Source organism: Phoenix dactylifera, unplaced genomic scaffold, assembly GCF_009389715.1.
Source record: "Phoenix dactylifera cultivar Barhee BC4 unplaced genomic scaffold, palm_55x_up_171113_PBpolish2nd_filt_p 000437F, whole genome shotgun sequence".
NCBI lineage: Eukaryota > Viridiplantae > Streptophyta > Magnoliopsida > Arecales > Arecaceae > Phoenix > Phoenix dactylifera.
Genome location: NW_024067872.1, coordinates 19,293 through 29,884, shown reverse-complemented (window position 1 = coordinate 29,884; position 10,592 = coordinate 19,293). Strand labels below are relative to the sequence as shown.

The 10,592-nt window shown below is 47.1% G+C and overlaps 1 protein-coding gene across 1 annotated transcript; it reads right to left on the bottom strand.

Moving 5' to 3' along the window:
• Nucleotides 1-3,870: 3,870 nt before the first annotated feature.
• On the bottom strand, nt 3,871-10,227 carry LOC113462167 (flavonol 4'-sulfotransferase-like). The gene is made up of 3 exons (XM_039118887.1): nt 9,110-10,227; nt 6,499-6,560; nt 3,871-4,165 (listed from the first exon to the last, which is right to left on the bottom strand). Exons 1-3 carry the CDS (start codon nt 10,058-10,060, stop codon nt 4,006-4,008), a joined length of 1,173 nt encoding a protein of 390 aa, XP_038974815.1. The 5' UTR covers nt 10,061-10,227; the 3' UTR covers nt 3,871-4,005.
• Nucleotides 10,228-10,592: the final 365 nt, after the last annotated feature.

Here is a 10,592-nt window from a genome sequence, read left to right as displayed (position 1 = left end):
TGTCTGAATTCAAAATTCTAGAATTTAATAATGGGTTTCTTTTATATTGAAATGAACTTTCAAATAGTTTTATGGCATGTGAATTGAATAGTTTTTGTATTATGTTTTTTGATTTATGTCTTCTGCCATTGGATATGGGTTAGCTTAAAAATGACTTTCGAAGTCATTCACTCTACTTTGAAAATAGCACTTGAATTGAAATGACCTGTGGAGACCAAAATTTTTTAGCAACATGCTGAAAATATTCCGAACATTTAGAAATTTATAAATTAGAAAATAAACTATCATAAATAATGATGTTTAGAAAATATCGGTTCATTGTTTTCATTTATTATTTCAAAATAAATCTTTAATTTCGATGTCAACATCCCACCTTAGTTCAATGAGCATAAAAGAAATATGTAATAGAAATCTGGATATTAAAACATTTTTATTTGCTATAATTTGTTACATTACCACATTATATTTCAAGAAAAATTAGAAAAAAAGGGAAAACCCATCTAGCGAAGAATAGGAATACATTTTTATTTGGTTATAACAATTACAAAATACTAAACCTAATGTCATCATTGAGCCACCTTTCATCGATATTATTATGTCCGTCAAAAACTATATAATAGTCCAAATTTAATAAAGTTGAATTTGGATATGATGGTAATGCATAACTATAATATTATTTAGAGTAAATTATAAAGATCTTCTCAAGGTTTATATTTATTACACTTACGCCCATAGTTTGTAAAACCTACACTGATATCTAGTTAAATTAACAATATTAGTGAATCTATTTATCTCATGTAAAAAGTCAAAATTGCCCTGAGTGATGAGTAAATTACAAAACCTTCTAAGTTAGAGATAAATTATACTTACATCCAATAGTTTGAAAAACCTACGCTTATCTTTCTAAGATTAATTTTTATCCAACACTTTAATTCATAACTTTACATCATGTTAACTAAATAGTTAACTTAAATCGGACCTAAATACCACGTCAAAAAAATTTAAAAAATAACCAAACTAGCCTTAAGTGATATAACCTACATCCAAGAAGGAAACTAGCTATGAGGCGCTATAGGTCTGGAGTTTGATTTTTATGAATTATCAGAAAACAACCATGTGCGAAGAAAAAACAATTTACATCTCTCAGACAAATAAATGCCTCTAAAATTTTTTGCTGTAGAAAATTAGCATCAAGAGTTTTGTCGCTAGTGCTAGCCTATCCATGGTCTAAGTGAGGCCATAGAACCATAACTAATGCACCATCCAAAAAGAAGAGTTCTCGTGCATATACTAATTTAGATTTTTTTTAAGATAGACTGTCAGAGCTATCATAATTCCATATGTAGATATAGAAATCCTCTTCTATAATAGCAATATTAAGAAATCATGTCTACAGTATTGGTCAAGTAAAACTCAAAATCAACAATTAATATACAGACATTTCCGATCTCTATGACATGGTAGGTGGAAAAGCGAAAACAAAATCTATTCAGAAAGGATGCTTGTTATCGGATGTTGGTCGGAAAGAATGCTTATCCTTGGATGCCGATGAGAAGAAATCTTGTTGTCGGTCGCTTGTTTGAAAGGGATGCGCATGATGGATTGGCGACGCGAGAAAAAAAATTCTAGTCGCTCAATCTTTAGGAGAGAAAGACTCTTGAAGCTAGAAGACTTCGAAGAGATCTAGGAGTCAAAAAAATAAAAGAGGAGGCTTATTTTCTTATAGAGGTAATTTTAACTTTTTATAATAGATAAATAATTTTACTAATGTTATTTTTTCAATTTAACTGGGTGTAAGTGTAGGTTTTATAAAATATTGGATGTAAGTGTAATGAATGTAAACCTTAGGAGGATTTTTAATTATATGGGTTTTTTGGTCATTTTAAAAAATTTCTAATATAGCATTTGGATCTCATTAAAAGTTAATGGCTTAACTAACATTCTATTACATTAAGAGTTAAATATTTGGATAAAAATAAATCTCAAGGGGATAAGTGTAGGTTTTTCATACCATTGGGTATAAATATAATTTACTCCTATTCTTAGAGAGAGTTTTGTAATTTACTCTATTATTTATAATACAATATATCATAATAAATTATAGTATAATAATATGATATTATGAATATAATATAATATAATGTAATATAAATAATATATGAAAATACATCAGGTGCTTTGATGAAAATTCAACGCCTCGAATTGCTTTTGTTATTCGATGTCCCATTCCTAGCTCCCACAAAAATTCCTAGCTAACGTACAACCCATCCGCATAAAAAGTAATGTAAATGTTAATGGCAAAAAGCTACATATGTCAGTTATTCTTTAACATTTATTTGGATGATATACCGCAATAAAATTCCAAATTAACCAGAGCTATTAATACCCATTAATATGGTATCGATATAGCGAATGGAGGACTATGCATTAGCTAAGCCTCTATTTTAGATAGTTATAATATAAGAGGCTCTTTGTTATTTACAACTTTTCAACTTGTACCACAAACTTGAGGAGGCCTCCTTAATGATGTTGCACATCACCTTATCACCTAAAAACATTTAGATCATAATCAAACCTTCTCAATAAGCTCCTTTCAATATTCTTAATTACTCATTATTGATGCTTTGTGATTTTTTCACAGCACCGCCTTTTGGAGGCCTTCTTGAACTATAATAGCCTTCTCCCATCTCGAAATTTCTCTATCAAGAAGTCATAATCTTAGAATGAGTGGATCAGTCGTGCATGTTTAATTATTCGATACAAGTGGGTGATGTGACGTAGTGGATTAAAAAATCACATTTATGTTGCTAAGTGGTTTGGAGTGGTGTACCCAGCATACTGGATGTGATAATACGTCAGTGACATAATTGTGACTAAAGGTTGGTGAATATATGGAAAAACTAATCAAAAACTATTATTTGAATTCTTTAGCCCATAAAAATATTTTGCATAATTAATGTGGGATTAAACACAGTTCCTATAGATCCTCACATATTTTTTCCATTTAAGTCCTAACATCCTTACTAAGGTAAGAATCCAAATTCATTTAAATCTAACTATAAGTACGGAAAATCCAATCTAAATTCGTGTTGCAGTATCCACTAGTCTAGATGTGTCATGGATCGAGTTCACTCTGATACTATTTTATAATAATTCAGGATCATATTAAAAAAAAAAGCTAATCGAAAAATATTATTTGGATTATTTTGCTTTGATAGGTACTCAAGGTCTGCCTACTATGTAACCGATGTGGGACTAAACATATGCCCACATAAGTTCTCACATTGCAGATAAATTATAGTGGATAATTGGTAATGTCAATTAATAATGCCGTGTAAATTAGTGTTTGAAACTGAGGACCGTGCTGTTTTTCGCCTTCAAATTCGCCGGGGCTGTCCGCCTTCAAAATGTTCATGGCAAGAGAAACACTCCAATTTTTCTTAACAAGCAATCCTCCATCACTTCTATTGCTTATGCTGGCCTTCAAAATTTCAATGAGTGGTCTATATATTCTATGCAATCAAAAAAAGCTATCAGCTTTCGAGAGAATTTGGTCCAAAATCAAGAATATCTCTTACTTTCTTCCTATTGCTTGAATCCACTTTATTCATACAATGTTATGCATCGATGCCTTCAAGCTCGTGTTATTTAAATCACATTTCAGCCGATAATAAATCCAATTTATTCATTCAAGGGTCACATTTATCGCAACCCGTTGCATGTTGCATTTGAAGTAGAAGCGTCAGCGAGGGTTTATCAGTAGTCCAAGACAGGGTTGGGTGGAGAAAGTTTGGAAGTTCGGGTTGAAGCATTGACTTGATGGTCTGCTCAGTCTGTCTAAACACCAGTAGATAACGAAAACAATGAAACATTTACATCGGGATCTAAACTCTCATCTTTAGATCTTATTTCAATCCAGACAAAGTTTCACTGCAGCTGCGAAGATGGTTGCAACCACCATTTGAACATCTAAAAGCGGAAGAGAACAGCGAAAAGCAGTACAAATTACTGGCCATGAGCTGAGGCATCGTCGCCGGAGGATGCTTCTACGCCCACACTCCCGAGAGTCAGACCGGACTCGAACAGCTTCTGCTGCGTGATGGCGTCCAGCCTTCGAGCCATCTCCGGACTCATATGATTCTTCCAATCTCCCGCACCTCCTTTCCTGAAGAAAGAATTGTTGCTGGAAATTGGACCCGGGGGCCGCCGCGAAGCCGGGGAAGGAGGAGCTCCGCTGCTACAGGGGGCAGACGGCGGCGCGCCGGCCGGCGATGTCCTCCTGGAGGGTGTAAGTCCTGCAAAAAGCCGGTGGCCGGGCTCCCCGGCGCCGGCCCTCCGATGCCTAAGTCGGAGGGGGGCTTAACTTTGAAGAAGAGAGAGAGATTGTATGTGGAAGCCCGAAATAATTCCCGGCGCCGGCCCTCCGATGCTTAAGTCAGAGGGGGGCTTAATTTTGGAGAAGGAGATGTAGTTCGTATGTAGCAGTCCAAGCCAGAAAATTAGAGTTAGGAGCCGTCCCCCCTCGGGAGGAAGAAGCCTCCCTTTTTATAGGGAGGGTGGCAGGGTTACCTGTGATGTGACTGGGCGAATTAATGGGTTACCGTCACGATTGGACGTGGGCGTGTGAAGTAATGAGTTGCCGTGGATGGCCCGTTCCCATCATGGGAGGAGATGGCGCATAGCCAGAGCTTGCTTGTGGCGCGCAGTGCAGTACATTCTTGGGAATGGTGAGGCGTTGACAGTCGTAGCAGGGTATGGTTCCTGATTGATATGTCGTGGCGTGGCTGGCAAGCAAAGCATGGTGCGGTGAGGCTGCTGCAGGGCATGGCCGCAGCATACAGATGACGAGGTCGGCCTTCTGAGGTCAGCTCGACCTTCTGTGCTCGGCCTTCTGAGCTCGGCAGCCTTCTGAGCTCGGCCTCGGCAGCCTTCTGAGCTCGGCTCGGCCTATGAGCTCGGCCTTCTGTGCTCGGCAGCCTTCGGAGCTCGGCCTCGGCAGCCTTCTGAGCTCGGCTCGGCCTATGAGCTCGGCCTTCTGTGCTCGGCAGCCTTCTGAGCTCGGCCTCGGCAGCCTTCTGAGCTCGGCCTCGTCAGCCTTCTGAGCTCGGCCTCGGCAGCCTTCTGAGCTCGGCAGCCTTCTGTGCTCGGCAGCCTTCTGAGCTCGGCCTCGTCAGCCTTCTGAGCTCGGCCTCGTCAGCCTTCTGAGCTCGGCAGCCTGCTGTGCTCGGCAGCCTTCCGAGCTCGGCTCGCTGTCGGATTTGGGTGCTTTAATTGTATTTGTGGGGTGGTCCATTTTTCCCCCCAACACTGCCCCCCGACTTCCGAGTTCGAGCTGCTTTTTGGCTCGAGCGAAGGAAGTAGTCCGGTCGTCGATCATCCTGTAATATAGCCAAATATGTATAGAGATGTACGTACCAAGTAGGGTGTACCTCTAATGCAGTTGGAGTTTTAAGTGCTCCAGGTTGACTCAGCGGCCTTCTTTGGCTTGTCGTAGGAGGCGTCGAATGGCGTTGAAAGGCGTCGAAGTGTCGTCGAATGGCGTCGAACGGCGTCGAACGGCGTCGAACGGCGTCGAATGTCGTCGAATGGCGTCGAACGGCGTCGAATGTCGTCGAATGGCGTCGAATGGCGTCGAAGTGTCGTCGAATGGCATCGAATGGCGTCGAATGGCGTCGAATGGCGTCGAATGGCGTCGAAGTGTCGTCGAAGTGTCGTCGAATGGCGTCGAATGGCGTTGGATGTCGTCGAATGGCGTCGAATGGCGTCGAAGTGTCGTCGAATGGCGTCGAAGTGTCGTCGAAGTGTCGTCGAATGGCGTCGAATGGCGTTGGATGTCGTCGAATGGCATCGAATGGCGTCGAAGTGGCGTCGAATGGCGTCGAATGGCGTCGAATGTCGTCGAAGTGTCGTCGAATCGGCGTCCCGAGCTTAGCCAGAGCATCATTGGAGACGCATACAGGAGACGGACCTCGTCCGTTGGCGATCGTGCGCCCTATTCGGGGCGACGTTGGTCGTTTTTTGGATTCTCCGACCTGGAAATAGATAAAATATTGAAATTATTTGAAGCCAAAGTGGCGTCCTGTACCTTTTGGAGATATTTTAATGGCTTCCGAGCTTCGAAGTCCCTTAGGACTTAGCTTGGCACTAGCTTTCTTTGGCTCGATTTTCTGGGGGAGGTGTTCTGCATTCGGGCTTCGGAGCTTGGCAGCCTTCTGAGCTCGGCGGCCTTTGGTGCTCTGCCTTCTGAGCTCGGCGGCCTTTGGTGCTCTGCCTTCTGAGCTCGGCGGCCTTCGGAGCTCGGCCTTCTGAGCTCGGCGGCCTTCTGAGCTCGGCAGCCTTCTGGACCATGAAAGGATTTAGCTTCATAGTACTTTCTTGGGGTAGAATCTCCTATAAATCTAGCCAGAGGAGCGCTCATCCTTTGGAAGGCATACAACATAAGGTATCAACCGAGCTTTCATGATGTACTAAAATCCCTTTTTTTTTTTTTTTTTAAACCTTGCAATGATGAGGGAAATAGCTACAGCGTCGTCATAAAGAGGGCTCAACACCCTTTTGGTCTTCATCAGAAAAGGAGATGACTTTCACAGAGCACGGATGCTTTGAGGAAGCTCTTTTTTCCGAGCTCGGAGCTTCTGGTACCTCTAGTTGCCCGCCCTCTGATGGTATTGATGATGCCCGTGAGAGGTTAGTGGTCATTCTGCTCCTTATGCGGCACTGGATTTTGTTCCTCGGGCTCTCTCCTGTAGGCATGATCACGGACAAAATAACTCAACCGACCTCGGCGGACAAGTGCCTCGATCTCATCACGAAGCTCGTAGCAATCCTCCGTATCATGGCCGCGATCTCGGTGGAAGCGGCAGTACTTTTTCGAGTGCTTCCGCGACTCTGTCGGACGCATTCTCAATGGAGGTCGGAGGTAGCCCCGACCCTCAATCTCCATGAGGATTTCTGCTCGGGTGGATGTGAGAGGAGTGTACGTCTGAAATTTTTGGAGGGGAGACCCCGGGCGAGCTAGGCTCTTGGGCCAAGGAGGCTCTTTCTCATGCCAGGGGAATCTGCTACTTGGTTGGGAGTGCTCCTGGTGCTTCTTCTGCATCTTGGCAGGTCGTTCGGCTTCCTCCCGCCGAGAGGCCATGGCTTCCTCAGCCTTGGCGTACTTGCGAGCTCGGGTCAACATTTCGGTGAGGTCCGCAGGGAAGTTCTTCTCGATAGAGAAAAGGAACCTGTAAGACCGGGCTCCAGTCTTTAGTGCCGACATGGCGATTGACTGGTCCAGCTCCCGGACTTCCCATGTTGCGGCAGTAAACCGATCCAAGTACTCCTTGAAGGACTCTCCCTCCTCTTGTTTGATGTCAAGGAGGGAGTCCGACGTCCGCCGCTGGGGCTGGCTAGCGGCAAAATTACTGGCAAACTGCCTGCCGAGCTGCTCAAAGGAGGAGACAGTACTCGGCTTCAACCCGGTGAACCAAAGCCGGGCCGGTCCTCGGAGCGTTGCTGGAAAGGCTTTGCACATCATGGCCTCCGAGGCTCCTTGTAGGGCCATTAAGGCCCGATAACTCTCCAGGTGGTCCAGGGGATCAGCCTTGCCGTTGTAGGGCTCCACCTGGGGCATCTTGAACCGTGGTGGGACCGGTTCATCTTCGATCTCCGGGGAGAAGGAAGACTTCGTAGTGAACTCGAAGTCGTTATCACGTCCTGATTTTCTCCCGTGGAGTGCCTGGATTTGGCGCTCCAACTTCTCGACCTTCTTGTCGAGTTCATCATTCTGGGGGATCGCTGCAGCGGTCCGTTCGGGTGCAAGTTGCCCTGGAACCGACTCAGCTTCTGAAGGCTGTGGCCAGCCTCCGTGATCTCTGACTGGGTGCTCTCTCCAGAGGGAGGCCTGGGCTTGAGAGTCCTGACCTCGAAGAGGAAGCCTGCTTGTAGGGGGCTCCGGTTGAACTGGAGCCGGGGGAGGCGGTGCTGCTGGGATGCCCCTGGGTTGCAAGCTTTGGACGGCGGTAGCCAACGCCTGCACTTGCTGCACCAGGGCATCAAATTGTTCCGGTTGAACTTGAGGTGCTGGCTCAACCGGGGGTGGCGAGTTCCGAACGGAACATTCTGGGCTTGGTGGAGGACGTCGAGAGGCGTTGGAAGCCCCTTTGCTTCTCAGCTTCATGGTAGCGAACTCGGGCCCTTCCTCTAGCGCCAACTGTTGCTGGAAATTGGACCCGGGGGCCGCCGCGAAGCCGGGGAAGGAGGAGCTCCGCTGCTACAGGGGGCGGACGGCGGCGCGCCGGCCGGCGATGTCCTCCTGGAGGGTGTAAGTCCTGCAAAAAGCCGGTGGCCGGGCTCCCCGGCGCCGGCCCTCCGATGCCTAAGTCAGAGGGGGGCTTAACTTTGAAGAAGAGAGAGAGATTGTATGTGGAAGCCCGAAATAATTCCCGGCGCCGGCCCTCCGATGCTTAAGTCAGAGGGGGGCTTAATTTTGGAGAAGGAGATGTAGTTCGTATGTAGCAGTCCAAGCCAGAAAATTAGAGTTAGGAGCCGTCCCCCCTCGGGAGGAAGAAGCCTCCCTTTTTATAGGGAGGGTGGCAGGGTTACCTGTGATGTGACTGGGCGAATTAATGGGTTACCGTCACGATTGGACGTGGGCGTGTGAAGTAATGAGTTGCCGTGGATGGCCCGTTCCCATCATGGGAGGAGATGGCGCATAGCCAGAGCTTGCTTGTGGTGCGCAGTGCAGTACATTCTTGGGAATGGTGAGGCGTTGACAGTCGTAGCAGGGTATGGTTCCTGATTGATATGTCGTGGCGTGGCTGGCAAGCAAAGCATGGTGCGGTGAGGCTGCTGCAGGGTATGGCCGCAGCATACAGATGACGAGGTCGGCCTTCTGAGGTCAGCTCGACCTTCTGTGCTCGGCCTTCTGAGCTCGGCAGCCTTCTGAGCTCGGCCTCGGCAGCCTTCTGAGCTCGGCAGCCTTCTGAGCTCGGCCTCGGCAGCCTTCTGAGCTCGGCAGCCTTCTGTGCTCGGCAGCCTTCTGAGCTCGGCCTCGTCAGCCTTCTGAGCTCGGCAGCCTGCTGTGCTCGGCAGCCTTCCGAGCTCGGCTCGCTGTCGGATTTGGGTGCTTTAATTGTATTTGTGGGGTGGTCCATTTTTCCCCCCAACAAGAATCATTCGTTATAACGAAGCCAGGACCTCCTTGGGTTCCCACCTTGTTTACTTCCAAGTTTTTCAGGTTCTCAAAGCTACAAAGCTTTACAATCTCCTCCACCACCCCTCCCTTCTCCTCCTCTTCGGTGAAGGGGCAGCCCATGAACTCCGCCAACCTCCTCACGTTCCCGACCGGCTCATCCATCATCTCCTCATACTTCAAGAACAAGACCTTCTCAGGGCTCCTCAAGCTCGCCCTCCAGTACTCCAAAGCATGGTCCCACATCGGCCCAACGGGGCTGGTCCCCTCACAGAACGCCTCAAAGGCTTCGGCGAACGGAGTAGGCTCCATGGTCTTCGGCCTCGTCTTCTCTCTGAAGTGCCACATGGAGACCAGTGTGTCCTTCGGGTCACGGCAGATGTATACGAACCGGCAGCTGGAGCTCGTCATCGAGTCCGGCAACAGTGAGTAAGGCATGTGGATGGCGAGGATTCTCGGGGAGGGCAAGGCTTCCATCTTGGAAATCAGGCTTCTGTGGAAGCATTCCTCCACGTACAAAACACAGTCGTGAGGGTTGAAGCTAAGAAGAGGGTGGCGAGCTAGAGGGTACTGGGTTCTGGTCATGATGGCAAAGGTGAGAGCTTTAAGCCAGATTATTCCGGACTTTGGGTAACTCATGACGAAGAGGTCGTCGGGGCGAGCCTTGAAGTTTTTCTGGATGGCCATTATGCTAGGGAGAACGTCCTCACGGACCCAAAACCCTTGGTATTTTCGGGTGCGGATCGGTCCCCAACCCCCCTTCGGCAGGGTAGAGATGAAGTCGCTGCAGTCTTGAGGAGGTCTGGGGGTTTGATCCTCCTCCTCCTCGTCTTCTTGTGCCTTGTGTGGAAGGGGGCTGCTGGGGAGAGAGGGAAGCATGGCCATGAGGGAATTAAAGAAAGTAACACTATACTCCTCCCTTGGGTTACTCCTAGCGAGGATCTGATAAGGTGTTCTTATAGAACACTATACTCCCGGCTGTGGGCTATCGTCCATCAATTGTTTTAATTACATGGAGGTTGGTGGTGGGTGAGACAACGTGTGCTCCGAATGGTTCCACGGAGGTCGACAATTATGAGTCGGAGCGCTAACGCATTATTTGGTGCTCAGCGACCGCTGTGATGCTTTTTTTTTTTTTTTTTTTTTTTTTTTTTTTTGCTAAAGAAAAGGGATAGGGGGAGGAAGGACAAGCCCATCCCCGCGTAGCAGCCCCCACTGGACCCCCGCCCCGCCAGGAGAATATTCGATGCGGGCAAAAATGGCCGTGTGTTGGGCACCCCGATCGGTTTTACTCATACCCTCCCCACCCGTGGGCCCGGCTCAGCTACTCCTCTGAGCTCTGGCTCGAGTCCCACGTGTGAGTACGTCACACCCGGCACCACCCTGGCTACTAGCGGTTCAAGAGCGGTCCTACACC